Source organism: Bos mutus, chromosome 14, assembly GCF_027580195.1.
Source record: "Bos mutus isolate GX-2022 chromosome 14, NWIPB_WYAK_1.1, whole genome shotgun sequence".
NCBI lineage: Eukaryota > Metazoa > Chordata > Mammalia > Artiodactyla > Bovidae > Bos > Bos mutus.
This window is the reverse complement of record NC_091630.1, coordinates 17757630-17780502: the sequence shown is the minus strand read 5'-3', so window position 1 is coordinate 17780502 and position 22873 is coordinate 17757630. Positions and strand designations below refer to the sequence as shown.

Below are 22873 nucleotides of genomic sequence, written 5' to 3'. Positions count from 1 at the left end.
CTCCCACCTGTAGTCATTTCCCAAATTCCTTTCATAGCCAAATCTTTTTCTCCATCCTCACAGCTACTGTCTTATTCAGGCCCTCATCCCTGAGCACAGACTTTGGCAGTAATCCTAGCTGATATCACTGCCTCCAGTGTTCCCTCTGCCAACTGCAGTTTTTCTTTGCCTGAGGCACAAAGAGCCAACTCCTGTGCGCAACCTGAATTTCTTGCTATGACTTTGCTCTACCTTTAGGCTTTTTCCTTCTCGCATCTCTGCTACCTTGGCTATCAAATTGCTATTAACTCTATAAGAAATTGCTATGTTACTCAATTGCTCAGAGCTTTCTTTTTAACCTACTGTTTACTGAATGCTGACTGCATGGTGGTATTTAAACCTCAGAACAACCTTGTTCGGTAGTGACTAACACTCACCTCTCACAGATGAGGATGTCGGTGTTCACAGAGGCTCACTGACTTGGCTTGGGGCCACACTTGTAGTAACTGGCAGAGTTGGAATGTCAGAAGCCTCCCTTTAGCATGCAGAATCTTTTCTGCAACTTTTAAACCTTCTTTAACCTTATCTCCCAATACTGTCTATGTGATGAAGACAATGTTCAAAGTGTCTTTGGTTTATAAAATGCTTCCACATGCCCTCTGCTCCAGCCAAACTGTGCTGCTTGCCTCCTTGGCTTTACTGTTGAGTTTTGTCTCAGTTGCTCTCCCCCATCCATTTCACAATCTTGGGCATTCTTCCAGGTCCAGCTCATCTCCATGAAATCTTGCCAGCCTAAAATCATCCAGATTGCCTCTGAGCCCTGTGCAGCTTTCAGTCATGTCCAGTTTGTAGCCAGATCCTCAAATTCATCGGCTCACCAAGCATTATCTATAGATGAAAGAATCCGTATGTCTTGCACATAGTATTTCTCTCTCTTTCCCCAAAGTGTAAGAGTATTTTTTCTCATTAATATTTTTAGAAAGGAATTGTGTGACTGAGATCTCTGGTTTCCCATTCCACCATTTTCCACGGTACCTACAAGACATATTACTCTCCAAAATAATTAGCAACGTTTTCTGGCTTCCTTTGCCAGAACCAAGTTTTATAACCAAGTTTTGATTAATGAAGTTTAAGCAGAAGCACTGTGTCCTGCTTCTGGAAAGCTGATGTTTACAGAGATGGAATAACCACCCCCTGGGTCACACAGCTGGTAAAACCGGTCAGACCACAGCTAGAACCTGGGTCATTCTGACTCTGACACTCAGATAAATGTAAAGGGAGAGAACATGCCCTTTGTTCTCTTTCTTGCTGGCTGGAAGGAGGGTGTGATCCTGGAGCTGAAGCAATCATCTTAGATCATGAGGCAGAAGTGGCATGGTGAGAATGGCAGAGCCACAAGACCCAAGAGACCTGGGCTCCTGATAGGTTGGGACGCCACTGTGCTGGTTCTGCACTGCTTATAATTAATTACACGAGAGACGTAAACCTCTATGTTATTTAAATAGTATTATTTTGGTTTTCCATTATTGGCAGCAGAGTCCTATACTAAAATAAAGAGGTCCCTATTTACAGGAACTTTATTCTTATTGCGTTTTCTCAGTCGATGATGCTGTTAAGTATGTCTGCAAAATATTTTAACCTTTACATGAGGCCTCTGTCTTCAGTGGAGAGAATAACATTTAGAACAATTTTTTTTTCTTGTCAGACATCGCTTTGCATATATTTTAACTTTGTAAATTTTGCAATTTCTTAACAAATTTGTGAGCTCCTATAGAGCTCATACTGTGATTCAGTCACCTGCACATTCCATACAGTGAATAAAATTAAGAGACACTAGTTTCATGTGGTATTTTTTATATTTTGGTTGTTAAAAGTAGTATTGATTTTCAGCTAATTTTAGGCTGTTCAAATTCATTTTCTGTTATTTGTATAGAGTGAATGAGTTTATTATAAACACAGAGCATGTCCCAAGCCCGAGGATATTCTCATTATTCTCAGGTAATATGCAAAAAAGACGCATGTGCTCCAGTCCTTGTGAGCAAGAGTGTCTAATTATATGAATATTAATGACCACATGGTGTTTACCTTTCAGATTGTGAATAGAGTTGATTGCACATCAGTGGGTTGGGGGAGTGTGAGAGCACACTTGGGTGGCACGCTGTTGGCAGTCCACGGAGGTGGAGGACAGGAGCAGGTGGATGCAGGGTGCCAAGCGAGGTACCAGAAGTGTCTCCAACAAGTCATTTGGAAACCCAGACGGTCCTGGAGGTCCTTTGGAGAGTGTTAGGCTGTTTGGAATTCTTCCGTCTCTGTGGAGTCCAGTTCTTGGGTTGGAACCAAATTCTCTAATGCTTTTTGAAACCACAGAAACTGCTTTAGAAGTTCCATCAATACATTAGTCAACAAGTATATTGTTAAGCAAGTAATCGCACTTATCATTGTATTAAGCACTCCTGGGGACACACACTGTCCATCACTGTTCCCCAAAGTTGTATGCCTTCTAGTTGGAGAGGTGACCTTTAATAGGAAACAATACAACGATAAGCAGTTTATGTTTGTGTGCATTTTGAACAAAAAGTGCATTAAAAGAAACTTTTAATCATAGGTAAGGTGTATACTGTACTTAGCCACTCAGTCATAAGGTGTAGCATGGGAGGAAAGATGATAAAGAGTATAAAATACATTTTTTTATATTAGGGTATCATGTTGTATCCAGGACTTTAGTACAGGAGGAAAGCCATAAGGTGTTTGGCCAAATGAATCAACTGAACCCAAGCCAATGAATTCACTGAAAAAGTCCTACTTGGCTTTTTAGACAGTTCAGTTCAGTTGCTTAGTCGTGTCCAACTCTGCGACCCCATGGACTGCAGCACGCCAGGCCTCCCTGTCCATCACCAACTCCTGGAGCTTGCTCAACCAACTCCTGGAGCTTGTTCAACCTCCTGTCGATCAAGTGGGTGATGCCATCCAACCCTCTCATCCTCTGTCATCCCCTTCTCCTCCCACCTTCAATCTTTCCCAGCATCAGGGTCTTTTCCAATGAGCTGCCTCTTTGCGTCAGGTGGCCAAAGTATTGGAGTTTCAGCTTTAGCATCAGTCATTCCAATGAATATTCAGGACTGATTTCCTTTAGGATGGACTGGTTTCATCTCATTGCTGTCCAAGGGACTCTCAAGAGTCTTCTCCAACACCACAGTTCAAAAATATTGATTCTTTAGCACTCAGCTTTCTTTATGGTCCAACTCTCACATCCATACATGACTACTGGAAAAACCATAGCCTTGACCAGATGGACCTTTGTTGGCAAAGTAATGTCTCTGCTTTTTAATATGCTGTCTAGGTTGGTCATAGCTTTTCTTCCAAGGAGCAAGCATCTTTGAATTTCATGGCCGCAGTCACCATCTGCAGTGATTTTGCTGCTGCTGCTAAGTCGCTTCAGTCGTGTCCAACTCTGTGTGACCCCATAGACGGCAGCCCACCAGGCTCCTCAGTCCCTGGGATTCTCCAGGCAAGAACACTGGAGTGGGTTGCCATTTCCTTCTCCAATGCATGAAAGTGAAAAGTGAAAGTGAAGTCACTCAGTCGTGTCCGGCTCTTAGCGACCCCATGGACTGCAGCCCACCAGGCTCCTCCATCCATGGGATTTTCCAGGCAAGAGTGCTGGAGTGGGGTGCCATTGCCTTCTCCAGCAGTGATTTTGGAGCCCCCAAAATAAAGTCTATCACTGATTCCATTGTTTCCCCATCTATTTGCCATGAAGCAATGGGACTGAATGCCATGATCTTAGTTTTCTGAATGTTGAGTTTTAAGCCAACTTTTTCACTCTCCTCTTTACTTTCATCAAGAGGCTTTTTAGTTCCTCTTCGCTTTCTGCCATAAGCATGGGGTCATCTGCGTATCTGAGGTTATTGATTTTTCTCCCAGTAATCTTGATTCCAGCTTGTGCTTTGTCCAGCCTGGCATGGAGCACTGTGTGATTGGATAAAAAGGGAATTGACAGCTTCCTGTATCTTCCCCGGGCCTTTCAGAGTTTCCTCCAGGAAAGAGAGTGAGAATAGAAACCAAATGGAAAGTACTGCTCAGTAGATGCTGATTGTAATATGTGATGATAACTCTTCATAATGAAAGGAGATTCGTACTTTTGCTCTTCATTGCCTGAGCCACTCTTACTTGCTTCCTGCTTCATACACTACAGTAATAATACCATATGCAGTTTTGCAGTCCAGTGGGGATCTGATAAATGGACTTTCAGCTCTTACGTTCCTGAAATGCCTTTGATCTGTGTAATATATACTTTCAACAAGCCACTTTGTGGCATTTGTTTCCCCTTGTGTTCTCTTTTTCTGTTTTCCTTTTTTGGCAACGTTTCCTTTTTATTTTATTGGAGGTGGTGGTTTAGTCACTAAGTCATGTCTGACTCTTGTGATCCCATGGAATGTAGCCCATCAGGCTCCTCTGTCCATGGGATTTTCCAGGCAAGAAGACTGAAGTGGGTTGCTGTTTCCTTCTCCAGGGGCTCTCCCTAGTGTTGTTTTATTAGAGTCTTAGGTTATTAGTCTTTTCTCTTTAGGTTTCATGTCTTTGGTATAATCATTCAACATTTACTTAACAATAATGTAAGTATCTATTATATAAAGCACTGGGAAGTTTTTTAATTGAAGTATGATTGATTCAAAATATTATGTCAGTTTTAGGAGTACAGCAAAATGATTCAGATTATACATATGTATGCCTGCATGCTCAGCTGCTCAGTTGTGTCCGACTCTTTGCAGCCTCATGGACTGTAGCCCGCCTGGCTCCTCTGTTCATGGGATTTTTCAAGCAAGAGTACTGGAGTGGGTTGTCATTTTCTCCTCTAGGAAATCTTCCCAACCCAGAGATCAAATTCATTCTCCTGCATTGGCAGGTGGATTCTTTACCACTGAGCCACGTGGGCCTCAGTATATATATGTTTATAGATGTGTGAGTGTGTGCGTGTGTTATTTTTCAGATTCTTTTAGCATTGGGAATTTTTTAAATGAATAAGAAGCAGTCTTTTTTTCCAGAAGTTTACAGCCCAGAGTGTGAGACTAAACAGAAAATTAGAGTCTGAAGTATTGAAAGCTATGATCGGGGAAACAAAGCTGTAACTTTTGGAGAAGAAAAGGGGTGGGTAGATAGATAAGAGGAGAAAAGATTTTCACAGTCGAATAATCAGCATGCACGAAGGTGCTGCTGCTGCGTCGCTTCAGTCATGTCTGACTCTGTGACCCCATAGATGGCAGCCCACCTGCCTCCCCCATCCCTGGGATTCTCCAGGCAAGAACACTGGAGTGGGTTGCGTTTCCTTGTCCAATGCGTGAAAGTAAAAAGTGAAAGTGAAGTCGCTCAGTCGTGTCCGACGCTTCGCGACCCCATGGACTGCAGCCCACCAGGCTCCTCCGTCCATGGGATTTTCCAGGCAAGAGTACTGGAGTGGGTGCCATTGCCTTCTCCAATGCACAAAGGTGCAGAACTATATAAAAAACAGTGCAATGCCTAGAGCATGGTAATATGAGATGAGGCTGGACAGCTGGGCAGGAACCAAATTGCATTCATCCAAAACCCTTTTTTGTGTTAGAAAAAGATGGGAGATTGGAAGACAAGTGGAACTCTTGTATTGATTGTGGTGTTGCTAGGAAGACTGATCCATACTGTAATGGGGTAAGGAGAGGTAGGAAGATGAGGTTTAGCACATTCTGGACAGGAGGGTGAAGCAGAGGTCCTGGAGGGGTCTGACTGGTAGTGCATGAGATCTCAGGATAGTAGTCAAAAGATCATCAGATGACCAGGGGTTTATTCTAGATGTGATGATAGTGATTTGTGATCTGTCCTTTAGTACGCAGGAGGCTAGGAAAGCTCCACAGATGCAGAGAAACATGATATCATTTCCTTATACATAAGTCCCTCCATCAAAGCATTTTTTAATGCATACATTTAAACACATAGGAAAGTTAAAAGAACTGTGTGGGTGGGACTTCCCTGGCAGTCCAGTGGTTAAGACTCCATGCTTCTGATGGCAGGGGATGTGAGTTCGATCCCTGGTCAGGGAGCTGAGATTCCACATACTGTGTGGCCAAGAGGGGAAAAAAAAACTGTGTGGTAAACACATATATACCCATCACCAAGATTTCACAGTCATTAGTATTTTGCTCCGTTTGCTTTTTTATGTTTCTTGTTCTTCTGTCCATCTCACCATTCATCCATCAATCCATTTTATTTTTATACATTTCAGAGTATAAGCTGTAGACATTGATGAGATATGTATCACCCCTAAAATTAGTGTTCAATATTAGTTTATGGTTCTTTTGTGTGTAAAATTTATGCACGGTGAAACGGAAAACTTGAATCCCATTTGAAAAATTTTAATGTGTATACACTTGTGTAATCTAAACCTCAATCAAATATAGAACATTTCCATAATCTTAAAAAGCCGTTTCAAGTCTCTTTCCAGATGATTTTTCCTACATTCCCCAAAGACTATTGTCCTAGTTTTCACCATGGATTAGTAACATAGATTATAGATTTAAATTCATGTAAATGGAATCATACAGTTGGTTTTCTCTTGTGTAAAACTGTGTTTGCTCAGCATGATGATTTTGAGATTCTCTCATGTTGTTGCATGATTCTGGCATATATTTAACTTTGGCTTCTCTGGTGGCTCAGATGGTTAATGAATTTGCCTGCCAATGCAGGAGATCTGGGTTCAATCCTTGGGTTGGGAAGATCCCCTGGAGAAAGGAGTGGCTACCCACTCTGGTATTATTGCTTGGAAAATTCCATGGATAGAGGAGCCTGGCGGGCTACAGTCCATGGGGTCACAAAGAGTTGGAAACAACTGAGCGACTAACACTTTCACTTTCTAACTTTTTTATTGTGGAAAATGCACATAAACTTACCATTTTAACCGTATTTAAGTGTATGATTTCAGTGGCAATAAGCCACATTCACCTTGTGCATCCATCACCACTATCCATCTCCAGAACTTTTTCATCATCCCAAATTGAAAAGGCAGAGGAACCAGAGATCAAATTGCCAATATCTATTGGATCATTGAAAAAGCAAGAGAGTTCCAGAAAAACATCTACTTCTGCTTTATTGACTATGGCAAAGCCTTTGACTGTGTGGATCACAACAAACTGTGGAAAATTCTTAAAGAGGTGGGAATACCAGACCATCTGACCTGCCTCCTGAGAAATCTGTATGCAGGTCAAAAAGCAACAGTTAGGACTGGACATGGAACAACAGACTGGTTCCAAAGCTGGAAAGGAGTGCATCCAGGCTGTATGTTGTCACCCTTCTTATTTAACTTATATGCAGAGTACATCATGTGAAATGCTGGGCTGGATGAAGCATAAGCTGGAATCAAGATTGCTGGGAGAAAAAGCAATAACATTAGATATGCAGATGACACTATCCTTGTGGCAGAAGGCAAAGAGGAGCTAAAGAGCCTCTTGATGAAAGTGAAAGAGGAGAGTGAAATAATTGGCTTAAAACTCAACATTCAGAAAACTAAGATCATGGCATTTGGTCCCATCACTTTATGGCAAATAGATGGGGAAACAGTGGAAACAGTGAGAGACTTTATATTTTTGCGCTCCAAAATCACTGCAGATGGTGACTGCAGCCATGAAATAAAAAGATGTTTGCTCCTTGGAAGAAAGCTGTGACCAACCTAGACACGTATTAAAAAGCAGAGACATTACTTTGCCAACAAAGGTCCATCTAAGTCAAAGCTTTGGTTTTTTCGAGCAGTCATGTATGGATGTGAGAGTTGGACTATAAAGAAAGCTGAGTGCTGAAGAATTGATGCTTGTGAACTGCGGTGTTGTAGAAGACTCTTGAGAGTCCCTTGGACAGCAATGAGATGAAACCAGTCCATCCTAAAGGAAATCAGTCCAGAATATTCATTGGAATTACTGATGCTGAAGCTGACACTCCAGTACTTTGGCCACCTGATGTGAAGAAGTGACTCATTTGGAAAGACCTTGATGCTGGGAAAGATTGAAGGCAGGAGGAGAAGGGGATGACAGAGGATGAGATGGTTGGATGGCATCACTGACCCAATGAACATGAGTTTGAGCAGGGTCCCGGAGCTGGTGATGGACAGGGAAGCCTGGCGTGCTTCAGTTCATGGGATCACAAAGAGTTGGACATGACTCAGCGACTGAACTGACCTGAACTGAACCCATTAAATAGTGACTTCCTGTTACCCCTCTTCCAGCCTTCAGTTACCGTTGTTCTACATCCTGTCTTTATAAATTTGACTATTCTGTGTGTGCAGGCTAAGTTGCTTCGGTCATGTCTGACTGTGACACTATGGGCTGTAGCCCATCAGGCTCCTCTGTCCATGGGATTCTCCAGGCTACAGTACTGGAGTGAGTTGCCAGGTCCACTTCTAGGGGATCTTCCCAACCCAGGGATTGAACCCACATCTCATGTCCTCCCACATTAGCAGGCAGATTCTTTACCACTAGGGCCACCTGGGAAGCCCTTGACTATTCTAGGTAACTCATATAAGTGGAATAATGCAGTATTTGCCCTTTTGTGTTTGGCTTATTTCATTTAGCATGACGTTTTCAGGGATCATTCATGTTGTTTCATGTATCAGAATTTCATTCCTTTTCAAGGCTGAATAATATTCCATTATATGTACATACCGTATTTTGTTTATCCTTTCATATATCAATAGGCATTTGACTTGTCTCCATCTTTTGGCAGCTGTAAATAATGGTACTATGCACACAGGTGTACAACAAATACCTGTTTGAGTCCTGCTTTCTGTTCTTTTGGGTATATACCCAGAAATGATTGCTGGATTTTAATGGTAATTATATATGTTTAACTTCTTGAGGAATGGTGGCTGTACCATTTCACATTGCTACCAGCAGTGTACAAAGATTCCAATTTCTCTGCATTCTCACCAGCACTTGTTATTTTTCATTTTTTTTTTTAAATTGTAGCCATCCTAGTAGATGTGAAGTGATATCTTGTTGCTGCTGATGTTGAGTATCTTTTCATGTGCTTATTGACCATTTGTATATCTTCTCTGGAGAAATGTTAAAGTTTTTTGCCTGTTTAAAAAACTTGGGGTTGTTTATATTTTTCTTTCTGAGTTTTTAGAATTCTTTATAAATATTTTGAATGGTAAATGCTTATCAGATATATGCTTTGCAAATATCTTCTCACGTTCTGTAGGTTATCTTTCACTTTCCTAGTAGGGCCCTTTGATTCACAAGTTATTAATTTTCATGAAAAATAATTTCTTTTTCTTTTTGGCTCATGCTTTAGATGTCATATTTAAGAATCTATTGCCAATCCAAAGTCATGAAGATTTATCCTTATGTCTTCTCTGAGTATTTTATGTTTTAGTCTTGTGTTTTAGGTCTTTGATCCATTTTGAGTTAATTTTTGTATATGTTATAAAGAGAGGGTCCAACTTCATTTTTTGGCATGTGGATATCCAGTTTTCCTAGCGCCATTTGTTGAAAAGAATGTCCTTTCTCTGCTGAATTGTCTTGGCACCCTTGTTGAAAATTATTTGACCATTTAAGAGAGGATTTATTTCTGGACTCTATTCTATTCCAGTGGTCTGTATGTCGGTCTTTATGCCAGCGCCGCTTTGTTTTCATTATTGTAATTTTGTCATAAGTTTTGAAATTAGGATATATGGATTCTTCAGTTTTTGTTCTTTTTCAATATTATTTTGGCTATTCCAGGTCCCTTGAAATTCCTTGTGAATTTTAGGATGAGTTTTTCATTTCTGCAAAAAAAAGGCATTGGGATTTTGATGGAGAATGTATTTAAATTTGTAGATTGCTTTGGGTAATATTGTCATCTTAGCAATATGGTCTTTCAATCCTTGAACATGGCATGTATTTCCTTTTATTTATATCTTTTCTAATTTCTTTCGGCAGTTTTTTAGTTCAGTGTACAAGTCTTTGCCTTCTTGGTTGTCATTATTTTCCCTACTATTATAAATGGAATTGTTAATTTCCTTTTTGAATGTATGTAACTTTTTAATATTAGGTCTTATGCTTGAAATAACTATATGTGATTTCTAATCAAGACTTTTAACGTTCGATCTTTTACTATTCTTGTATAGTCTCAATTGGTGAGAAACTATCTCCCAATAGGTAGTAAAATTTTTTATACTTTTTAAACAGCCATTCAAGACTGCAGAAGTTGAAAATGAAATTTAAACTTAATAGAACCCCCTCTTTTCATGACAAATATAATGTTAAAAATTCTTAGGATAAACAAATTTAGAAGTCAATAAAGTTTCAATTATTTCAAAATAATGATGAAACTCTACAGCAGTATATGCATGTATTTTTCAGGTGATTGCCTTGTATACTACTACAAGGATACATCAGTTGCCAGCAGACAGAAATATCTGTTGTATGTGAAGGCAAAGACTTGGGGCCATTTTCCTTCCAAAGATCTCCCCTCCCTCTTTCCTTCAAGCTGTCAGCACCTTTGGCTGTGAACTGTCTTTTTGGACATCTCAAACAGAAACTCCTCCAGCAGCTTCATAGAGCAGTGGTGTGTGCTACAGCTGGCTAACAAATCCATGTCCACCAGCTTGAGCAACTCTTTGGCTACACTCATTGTCTGGGTGTGGGATATGGCTCGTAAATCACCGTCTCCAGGGAAGCAACTTGGATGAGGAGTCCCAAACAAGATTGCTCATAGCCAGAGATCACCATCCCAGGAGCACCACCATCCCTGACTGTCCCTGGTTGTCCTGCGATCTGAAGAGGTCTACTCTCACTTGACCATGAATTCCATTGTCTGCACACCGTGGCGCGTCATGGCCATACTGGGTTGCAGGCTCTAGTCTAGTGATTGGCTTGTTTAGAAAGGAGGAAAGGAAGAATCTATATGTATTTTAGGAAGAAGACGCAAAATAGGATCCTCCTGATAAGTATAATCCTGGAAATATGGTTTATGCCTATTTCCTGATGGCTGATCGCATTCCCAGTCTGAACTGTGTCAGTTTAGGATTCTGCCTTAGAAATTAGATGAATGGCTTTGGCTAGTGTGTGGATGGCTTAAAGGGAAGTTGGAAGCTTGGGTTATTTTTCTGTTTGTGCCGTTAGCTAACTGATTGCCTTTACAAACTGTTGCTTTCCACCATTGCTTTCCTCATGCATGTCTGTCTTTTCTCTGCGTTATTGCCTCTCTTGTGTTATCTTTCTAGATACAGACGTTGAAGTTATTTGAAATATAATTCAAATGCCATTTTCCCCTCTTGAGTCTTTTTTGATTCCCCCTACCAAATAACATCTTTCCCTCCTTTTGGAGGAAACATTTTATGTGGTAATTTTCTTATGGCAGGTACTATATTCTTTTTTGGACTACATTTTTTTGTTTGTATTTATCTGGTTTTCCCTTCATTAGAAGACCTTCTTTGTATATCTTGCATCTTTTAGAGTTGTGAAGAAGTTGTAGTTTATGTTTATGTCATTTGAGGGTCCAGCAAAATGATTTTTTAATCAATAAAAAATTTTACCTATTAGCATACACATAAGCTGTTTTGTGTAACCCTCTTTCAGGAAGAAGTTTTGAGCAATTTGGACTAAAAATGGAAAAGCTGACTTCACTTTCACAGATGGCACACCTGTAATACATGAAAAAACAGGTTTCAAGGGTGCATTCAACTCTGAAAAAATGTTTCTGCCTTCCATTGCATCATTCAGCAGAGAATCTGTGTTGCAAATTTTGTAGTCAGGTTCATGGAATGATGTAATGGAGGAATTGATTGTAACTCAATTTTCTTCTTGATTGTACCACTAACCATCGCCAGTTTATTGGTTATTTGGAAGATGTTAAACCTGGATAATGGAGACTTAGTTCATTTTACTACAGCCAAGTGACTGGACTGTGGAAATTTGTTGAGAGTAACTGAGTTGCTTCTCCAAATCAAGGCCTTAAAACAATTTTTTTTTAAACTAAAGGGTTTGGAGATTAAAAGGTTTATCATATCCTCATAGGTTCACAGGACTTTGTTACTGATGTGACAAGATACTTGAACACATTGAACTAAAAACTGCAATGGGAAAATACGTTCATTTATTGAGAGACCCGCAGACCTTTCCATTCAAGTGTGATGCGAGGACAGAGTGAATGGCACTTGAAGGCCACACTTATTTCCCTTTTGGAGCTAACTGCCCTGATACCAGCAGAAACGTTTGTGTTTAATATTGGTAGAAATTAAGATACAGCTTCAGAAAAGAAATACAGATTTTGATGTATTTGAATCATACATTAAGTGTCCATGGTTGTTAAGTGCGATGGAGGATGTGACTGAATGCCCAGGAAATGCCCTTTCCTGGGGTCCCTCAAGGGGACCTGAGGGACGGAGAGCGCGCTGCCCCCCAGTCAGGGCTGTGCTGCTGGAGTCGGGTGTGCCGCCTGGTGCTGCCAGAGAACTCCCGTCTGTCCACTCAGAGCTGAGTTCAGAAACTGAGAGAAAACCTCTGGAAGCCTTATGGCAATCTGATTGAGTATCGATTTTAGTTTTTATTTACTTTAACCTATCTATTTATTCACTTACTTGACTGCCTTGGGTCTTAGTTGTGGCTCACAGAAGCTCTGACGTGTCACGCAGGATCTTCCGTTACGACTCGTGGACTCTCGAGTTGTGGCGTGTGGGCTGACGTTTCCATGTACAGGCTTAGTTGCTCTGCAGCGTGTGAGATCTTAGTTCTCCAACCAGCGATCAAACCTGCATCCCCTGCATTGCAAGGCGGATTCTTAACTCCTGGACCACCAGGGAAGTCCCGAGAGTATTGACTTTAATAATAAAATGTGCGTATGTACTCAGTCATGTCCGACTCTTTGTGACCCCATGGAATGTAGCCTGCCAGGCCCCTCTGTCCATGGAATTTTCTAGGCAAGAATACTGGAGTGGGTTGCCATTTCCTCCTCCAGGGGATCTTCTCAACCCAGGGAGTGAACCTGCATATTTTGCATCTTCAGCATTGGCAGGCGGATTCTTTACCACCGTGCCACCTAGGAAGCCCGATAATTAATTAAATAGTTGGGCCTGTATTATGTATATTTTTATTTTGCTTTCTAATAATTCATTCTTACTGTATTTTACCAAAAAAAAAAATCTGTCTGAAATTGATTAGGGGGAAAAAACAAAACAGGTGTTTCATCACAGGTGGTTTGGAAAGCATTGAGTTAGAGTCTCTCAGAGTTGTGAGGCATCTGGAAATGACTATATGAATTTGAGGATTCTCTAGAAATTTCTGGTTATTTAACTGACTAGGTGATATTTAGGTCCATGGGTATTTATGAAATACACTGTTTGTTTTACAACTAAAAGTTAAAAACAAAATGGCTAGTTTAGCAAAATAGGAACCATACTCCATTACAGTTAACTAATTTAAAATTCTCACCCTTCCCACCTGTGGATTTTTGATCATGAGCCCAGTAGTGTAAAACTTGGCCACCCTTGTAGCATAATGCCTCTACCTAGGAAATTTACCCAGGAAATCCTAAAAATACTTATTGAATTGTTTATTAGTTTGCTAAATGAAGTCCAGAAAGTTGAAGTAACTCTGAAAGGTTAAAGTCAAAAGATAATTACCCTTTTTTTGGCACCACACTCCAGTACTCTTGCCTGGAAAATCCCATGGACGGAGGAGCCTGGTGGGCTGCAGTCCATGGGGTCATGAAGAGTTGGACACGACTGAGCGACTTCACTTTCACTTTTTACTCTCATGCATTGGAGAAGGAAATGGCAACCTACTCTAGTGTTCTTGCCTGGAGAATTCCAGGGACAGAGGAGCCGCGTAGGCTGCCATCTCAACTGAAGTGACTTAGCAGTAGCAGCAGTAGCAGTAACAGTTCAGTCACTCAGTTGTGTCCGACTCTTTGCGATCCCATGGACTGCAACATGCCAGGCTTCCCTTACCATCACCAACTCCCGGAGACTACTCAAACTCATGTCCATCGTGTTGGTGATGCTATCTCCAACCATCTCATCCTCTGTTGTCCCCTTCTCCTCCTGCCTTCAATCTTTCCCAGCACCAGGGTCTTTTCCAATGAGCCACTTCTTTACATCAGGTGGCCAAAGTATTGGAGTTTCAGCTTCAGCATCAGTCATTCCAATGAATATTCAGGACTGATTTCCTTTAGGATTGACTGGTTAGATCTCCTTGCAGTCCAAGGGACTCTCAAGAGTCTTCTCCAGCACCACAGTTCAAAAGCATCAATTCTTCGGTGATCAGCATTTTTTATGGTCCAACTCTCACATCCATACATGACTATTGGAGAAACCATAGCCTTGACTAGGCAGACCTTTGTTGGCAAAATAATGTCTCTGCTTTTTAATATGCTGTCTAGGTTGGTCATAGGTTTTCTTCCAAGGAACAAGCATCTTTTAATTTCATGGCTGCAGTCACCATCTGCAGTGATTTTTGGAGCCCAGGAAAATAAAGTCTATCACTGTTTCCATTGTTTCCCCATCTATTTGCCATGAAGTGGTGGGACCAGATGCCATGATCTTAGTTTTCTGAATGTTGCGTTTTAAGCCAGCTTTTTCACTCTCCTCTCTCACTTTCATTAAGAGCCTCTATTTCCTCTCACTTTCTGCCGTAAGTGTGGTATTATCTGCATAGCTGAGGTTATTGATATTTCTCCTGGCGATCTTGATTCCAGCTTGTGCTTCAGCCAGCCTGGCATTTTGCATGATGTACTCTGCATATGTTACCCTTTTAGCCTCCACCAGTGTTATCTGCCTTGCTCTGCTTTGACCTTTGCCAGTGAGAATTTTGTTTGAGCATGTATTACTAAAGTACTGCTGTGAGGGTAGTAGATTTGTGAGATTCTGAGTTTGTTGTTTAAATCAACTGAGACTTTTAGTAAACTAAATCCTTAGTTTTTGTCTTAGCCAGTTCAGAATTTATTAAGTTCTTTGAGATAAATCATATAGGTGATTGTTTATAATTCTATTCTGATACTGCAATTACTTAAATTAGCCTGAAAATCTACCTCTGAAGTAGGTGTTAATATAGTGTAATATCTTGCTTATACTTTCACACTATACTTCAACCAGTTTTTTAAAATTGGCCAGTATAAGAGGAAAATAATCATCCATATGGAAATAATAGCATTGTGTCATAGTGTCAACTTTCATGTTAGATTTGGGAAACTGAAATATAATTATGAATAATAAAAACACACATAGTATACAACAGGGTACGTGATGATCTGCTTTTGACACAATGGAAACAATTGGTAATAAAATAAGGTGCTTTATTTGGAAGAGAGACTTTGTTATTGGCAGTGGCTTTCCAATTTTGCCAACTATAAAAGCAACTGTGTTGGTGGATGAGATAGTCATGGAAAAAAGTGTATACAATCTTTATGCTTAGAAAACATGCATTGTCAAAGCTGCTTCATGCAAAAGTGAAGCGTGACCCAGATTATTAAAGCTCTCATTCTAAGGAGTCAGTGGGTTATTTTTTTTCACTTAGTTTATTACTTTCTTTTTTTTGTTTTTAGTTTAATTTTATTTTTAAACTTTACAATATTGTATTAGTTTTGCCAAACATCGAAATGAATCTGCCACAGGTATACAGGCAATTTATTGAGTTTTTCATTCTGAATTTAATCTTAACCCCAAACACTGATTCTATCTTTATTGATTCTGCCTTTATTTTTGTAAAATAAATATTTTTTGATAAATCCATGGGAAATTTACTATGTGTACTATTTTATACTTGTTGGTGTTTGTTTATGTGTCATCCTATATTTCTCATGTGTTCTGTTTTCCAGCCAAGTATAGCAGCAAGGCCTTTTAAGAGGATGCTTTTGTATTTCTTCCTTCCAGAGATTGTAACACTGTGTTCTATTTATAGGGAGGGCTCACTGTTGACTAACTGAAACAGATTGAAAGCTCTATATTATAATCTATTGATAGATTAGATTAGAATTAGAGAATAATATTTGCATGTTTTAAACCATTTTGGCATAAGCTTATTAATATTATGCTTTTATATTTTTGCAGGAAGATTCTTTGGCGACAGATGATTTCCTTGTGGACTACTTTAATGAATTCCTAAGCCTTCCAGTGAGTGTATTATTATGTTCTGTGGAATATATTATCACAGCAAAATATTGTACACACTGGGTTATCTTGTGAGACAGATTTATCAGGGATAATATTTTTTTAAAATACTAATGAAAGCATTTAGATTGTTGGAAATGCTCTCAAACGGTGTCAGCTTCAGGAATGAAACAGACAGTTGAAAATGGCTCAGCAAGGTAGTCTTTACTTGTCCAGAAGGGTGCCTTACAGACAGAGGTCTTGGAGTAAGCACATCAAGTGGGAAGTTTGCTGGGTTTTTAGCCCAAAGATGCAGGTTCCCTCCCCTGGCTCCTCATAGGTTGAGGATCACAGAGTTACAGTCTTTCTCGGATGTCGCCTAAGTTTTTATTGGACAATTGGTAACTATATTCCCCACCCTTTTAGTTTTTTGAACATGTCCAGGATAAAGCCCACCAAAATACCCTTATGAGGAAAGAGAATCAGAAGGTGTAAAGAACAAAGGTTTGGTAATAAGCCACCATTTTAGGAAATCTTATTCACAAGGCAGCTATATACCTTTCTGTTCAACTATTCTAAATTGCTTCTTTATTTCTTACAACTTCTCCTTTGATAGAAAAGACCATATCTTTCTTACAAGATAAAGTTGTGTCTTTTTATGGAGTTAATCATTTGGGTTTGAAACATATTTAGGAATTATTATTATTGAAGAAAGCTGGATCAGTTATGTTACAATAAAAGTAAATAAAAGAAAAAAGGAAAGTTGGCATTTCATCAAAAGCATTCTGTACAAAATCTTGTACAGTTGTATTTGGGTATTATTTTAGTCTTTGAACAGAGGCAATGAGGAGAGAATGTAAAAACATTTAAGAAACTAAATTTCTTGCCTCTGCAATTATTGGTATCCTCTTGGACAGATATTAAAGTGAAATTTATGTTTAAGGCAACTAGCATTTTATATCAATAGTAAACAAGATGTGGGACACTGCTGGTGCTGTATCATAGGTAGATACTAGATAAGAGATTTTTGGTCTTAGCAGTGACAGTAAGTACTGAGCGGTTTAGGAAAAGGGAAATGGGCATGCATAAAAACACTGGTACTGTTGTGTAGAAACAGAGTTCATCAGCAATGTCAGATGAAGGAAAGATATTACTCAGCCATTAAAAAGAATACATTTGAATCAGTTCTAATGAGGTGGATGAAACTGGAGCCTATTATACAGAGTGAAGTAAGCCAGAAAGAAAAACACCAATACAGTATACTAACACATATATATGGAATTTAGAAAGATGGTAACAATAACCCTGTATACGAGACAACAAAAGAGACACTGATGTATAGAACAGTCTTTTGGACTCTGTGGGAGAGGGAGAGAGTGGGATGATTTGGGAGAATGGCATTGAAATATGTATAATATCATGTATGAAACGAGTTGCCAGTCCAGGTTCAATGCACGATACCGGATGCTTGGGGCTGGTGCACTGGGACGACCCAGAGGGATGGTACAGGGAGGGAGGAGAGAGGAGGGTTTAGGATGGGGGAACACGTGTATACCTGTGGCAGATTCATTTTGATATATGGCAAAACCAATACAATATTGTAAAGTTAAATAAAATAAAATTTAAAAAAAAGATTTGTATTACTCTTAATGGAAACTGTTTCATTCAAATACTTACTAGGGAAAATGTGAAATATAAAAAAGTCTCAGGTAATTTTAAAGGGATTGGGCCCTAAAATGAGCAATGTCTTAAAGCCTAACTACAGAAAATGTGTTTTGAAGGGAAAGTACTAGATGTATTTTTTTTTTTTTTTGCCTAGATTAATTTTTGTGCATATGTATGTACTGTGCTCACACGTTTATTTGTTTTGTTTCCTTTTTTTCAAAAAGAATTTGTGTTTTCTCTTCCATGGGGCATGCTGGGTCTCTGAAACCATCATGGGGGTCAGGTTGAGACACTAAGCCACGCTCTCCCTTTCCGGCAACAGGCTTGAGCCGTGTTACAGGACGCTCCAACAGCTTCCTCTGTGGTCTGACTCTTCACCTTTCATCGTCCAATTGTGTGTTATAAAATACCCAGCAGAGCCACAAAATTATTGTGAGAATTTTATTCTTCTGGATTATGCAGTTTTTCCTCTAGGCTCTGCATTCTCCATTCTTCCTCCAAAAAAAACAAAAAAATACATTTTAATGAAGTTTTAGAAAGAAAAGTCTTTCTGTTGGGTCTGATTTCAGTTTGTGAAAATGTACATTTCATTGTCTCGAGATTTATGATTATATAGACTTTTACTTGGCCTAGAAAATACCCCCCCCACCTAATTCTTTTCTTTATTAAAAAAAGATCTATCTTAAATTATAGAAGAAATATAACAATAGTATAGGAAATTAACTTCAAATGTAAGAAGAGTTCAGCCCAAATCCTTCCATCCAGTTAGAACAGACATAACCTTTTCGTGTACACTTGTTTCAAGGCTTTAGTTGAAAATGACTTCGTGTGGTTTCTTTTGAACTCTATGCAATAATGTTTTTCATCCCTCAGGCAGTTTGATCCCTTCATGGTCGCCCCTGCATGGGCTGTATCCTATGCAGCCCACCTGGGCCACTTCTCCTTCTTTTCTGTCTCTCCAAATCCTCTGCTTTTATTTTATACTCACTGTCTCTCTGTCTCACTCCCTCTCTGTATCTCGTCCCTTTGCATTTATATTTGGTACTATAGGTCTACCTATTAACTACTCACGCTTCATGCCGCAAGATGGGAGAAGGGGAAATATCACAGGTTTTCAAAAAGCATCTAGGGGCAGGGAGGAGAAGGAATAATGGATTCTCAGACCAAGTTACTGGCAAGATTCTAGAACAGATTAGTAATGTTTGGTTTATGAGCACTTAACTAAGAATTAGAAGCCAGCATGGGCTTACTGAGAATTAGTGAGCCAAACTAATCTCACGCTCTCTGCCTTTTTTATTTTCCCCCTCTCTCTTTTGGATAGTTATGAATCGGTACTTTAGGGAACTGTAAATTTAATGTATTATGATTTCAGTGAATGACAATAATGATAATAAATTGAGCCATCTTACTTCCTGCTCAAAACTTTGTCTAGTGGCTCCTCGTTACACTAAGAATAAAATACAGAATCCTGTATAATCCGGCTCTTGCCATCTCTTGGGCTTTATTTCCTATGCCTCTTTTGCTTGTTAATCCTTTTCCAGGCTAGCTGGAAAACTTGGCCTTTTACGTTTCTCAAATGTGAGTGTGCTTACTGTACTCAGGGCCTCTCAGCCTGGAGGGCTCTCCCCCGAGATATTTGTATCACTTTCTCTCTGATTTAAATCACTCTGTCCAGAAAGCCTTCCCTCCCAACCGTGTCTAAACAATACATGCTCCACTTATGCTACTGTATTTGTCTTCAGAGCCCTATCATCATCTGTGAAATTCATTCTCAGATATTTCGCTAATCACAGCTAGTAGGGGTTGACTCTTAATAGCCCAACTTGGAAGTCCAAACTCCTTAATATGGACCCTTTGCAATTTGGCCTCAGTATAGCCTTTCTAGCTTTACCTCTAGCTTCATACTAGTGTCATCCTGTCTGCTCTGTCCTCCCGTCCCTAGCCGACCTCGCCCACCTTGGCCCCATGCACTGTTCCTGTGCTCATCTCCCAGTGTAATGGCTGGAAGAGCAGAGACAGGACTGTGTGACCTCAGCTTCTTCACTCATTGCCCATGTTATCGCAGGTATATTCCTTAATTACTAAGTTCCTCAATACCTTTCTTTATGGAAACAGTAGAACCGTCTTGCAAGACTGTTACGAAATGAGGTAATATGTCTTAAGTAGCTGGCACAGATTTAGTGCTTCTCTCTCCTTTTCCTTCACTAATCAGCCTATCTCATCTTCCGTTCCTGCGACATGAGGGACAGTCACGCTTTAGTTGGCTTGATGGATTATTGTCATTCTAGAGAATAATCTGTTCCACACAAATCTGTCATTGGCTTTGACTTTTAAAAATTATTATTTATCAGAGACCTGGATGAAACACTGCAAGTGAACTGGTGTTTTTCCAGCTTACTCAGCTGGTGAGTGACAGGGTCCACACAGGTCCACATGGCTCAGAAACTTGTCCTCCTGCACTGCAGTGACTGTAGAAATGGCAGGAGAGGAGTAGACTGACAGTTTGGATAACAGAGTCTAGTCTCATTTTTGTCATGGTAGTCTGGAATATGGGCTAAAATAAGCAAAGCTAATGTGTTTTTAGGGTGCATTAATAGAAATAGAGTTAGGATCGAGAACAATACCAGTCTGGAGCCTAGAAGGCACTCAATAATGTTTGTGTTTTTTTGTTGCATCGGATTGAATTGTCAGACCGCATGTGGAATATTGTGTTGTATTCTTGGTGCCACATGTTGAGTTGCTCTGCCAAACCAGACTCGGGAAGACTCGGTCAATGAATGCTATGGAAACTACGTCAAATGAGTGAGGGGTGAAAGATGAGTGAGTATTGGACCTGGTTTGGGAACGAGTAGAAATGTTGTAATGAAGCAGCTCTTTCTAAATATTTGAGTGAGAAAGTGACTGAGAAATAAGTGACTGAGAAATAAGTGACTGAGAAAGAAGGGTTAAGAGTTTCTGTGACGCTTCAGGGCAGAACCAGGGCCAGCATTTATGAGGAAATTGATTTTCACTGACTAGAAGAAAGATGTTTAAAGATGGTTTTCTAACCATAGAGTGGGCTGGCTAGTGAAGGACTAAACTCTCTGTGATTAAGATATTCAGGTAATCATTTGGGGAAATATTTTATAGGGGATATACGTATTGGGTGGGAGATTAGACTTTTTCAGGTAAAGAAAATTTGATTAATTTCTTCTCCTCTGTTTTTTGTTTTGTTTTTTTCTTGATCCTAGAAATTACACTGTCAATTTTCTGGGGCCAGGATAGATCCCTTTCTTCTGTATCTCCCAAAACTTCTTGAGGATGATTTTTTTTTTTAATTTTTACACCTTCCACATAAAATCCTTGAACTAAATAAATAAACCTTCTAATCTTCTTCTGCTTCCCCTCCTCTACCACCTCCACCATCCAAAAAAAAAAAAAAACCCAAAAGAAAAACCCAACAGTCTAAGCCTGACAGTATAGATATATATAACAACATTCTCGATCTAAAAGAGCTCTTAGGTCATCTAGATTTCTGAGACCTTCTCCACATCTGTGGTGAAATGCCCACGGTCCCGTAAGTGGATGGTGGCACAAATGGGCCTTGGAATGAGGCTGTCTGTCTCCTACACCATTCCTTTCCGTTACACCATGACACCCTCGGGATGCACTGTAAGATCCAGAAATTGATGGCTGGTGGCCTGCCTCCATGTTACTTTTTGATGAGGGGAACCCAGGACAGTTGCTCTATTATAAACGAGTGTGGCACTTTCCACATCCCAGCTTTCATAACTTCATTCTGTTTGTTCTGGTGCCAGGATCACATTCAGATATTGTTTTCATTTAGTGTCTGGGAAGGTTTTTTTTTTTTTTTTGCTGTCAACTCTTTATGGACAAGTGTTTGCTTATTAAATTTTCTTCTATGCTATAGTGTGAAAACACTTTTTCCCCCCCTTTTGGTTTTATTTTGTGTGTTTTATGCTCAGTGACTGTTGTGGGATTGAGTAGATGAGCCCACATACAGATTTAGGTTGGTCCTCTGTGGGTGGTTTAGAATGTTTGTGACATTTATGGTTTGCAGAAGCTGAAGGGGTGGCCTGTTCTATACCCTCCTTGCAAGGATAGGTATGTCATGTGTTTGCCAGACCATGCTTAGCTATGTGCCTTTGGAATTTTACCATAACTTCTTTTTTTGGAATGATTCTCCACACTTCTTTAAAATCTGTAAGCTATTATAATTTCTTGCAGCTTTATGAAGGAACTATATGTTAGATGGTTGAGTAAAAGGAGAGAGAGAAAGAGACAATGGATTTGAGAAATGAGTGCGATGAAGGAGAGATGAATAACTTGGGTCTTCCTCTGCCAAAATTTAAATATCAGAGACTGATTTTTCAAGGTATTGATGGAGCCCTAGCTAGTACTGCTTAGTTCAGCATTTGTTCCAATGGATGTTGTGATAAGCCTTGTAGCTCAAACATAAAGCACTCAAATTACATAATGTAACTCATTTTATTAACTAAGGATATTTTCTATGCATTTTATGTGGCACATGATTCGTTCCCTCCCACTGGTGAATATGTCCAGTAAATAGTTTATGGTTAAACATCTAAAATGACAATAAAACTTAGATTAAAAGAACTTGTTATTGGTAACTGACTTGTTACATTCAAGCAGTCAGATGTTTCTCATTCACTGACTAAGATGCATGTTTTAAATATAGCTTTGGAACTCAATTAGTAGAGACAGAATTGGAGCAGAGATGAACATGTATTAAATTAACCTAGTCATTAGTTTTTAATTTAAATACTGTTCAGCTAAATAATTTGGCACCCGGTAAGTTTCAGTGGTGCTTGGCTGGCAGTTTAAGCACATCACTAATTATTCACAGGTTTTTTTTCTCCCCTCCTCTTTTCAAAGAAATGTGGAACCAGCAGTTTATTGTGGTAAAAATATTTTCATGCACTTGCTTTTTCTGTGAAAATATTTTTCGCACATGGATGACTGGTACTACAAAGTTAGCTTTCACCACCTTCAGGTCAGTTTGTTTTAGAACATTTGGAAAATGATACTCTTGAAATAAGAAAATTAAGTAAGGAAAAGAGCAGTCCGTAACAGCTTGCAGAGGACTGAGTTTGAGGCTCAAACTGAAGATTTTTCCCTATCATATGA

At 39.6% G+C, this 22873-nt stretch overlaps 1 protein-coding gene across 2 annotated transcripts in view; it reads left to right on the top strand.

Annotated features, from left to right (window-relative positions):
• RGS22 (regulator of G protein signaling 22) overlaps positions 1-22873 on the top strand; it is a 145452-nt gene that overhangs the window by 2466 nt on the left and 120113 nt on the right. For both annotated transcript variants that reach the window (XM_070383040.1, XM_070383039.1), the window contains exon 3: positions 16022-16084. In XM_070383040.1, the coding sequence (XP_070239141.1) occupies positions 16022-16084 (63 nt within the window). The remainder of the gene's footprint in view (positions 1-16021; positions 16085-22873) is intronic.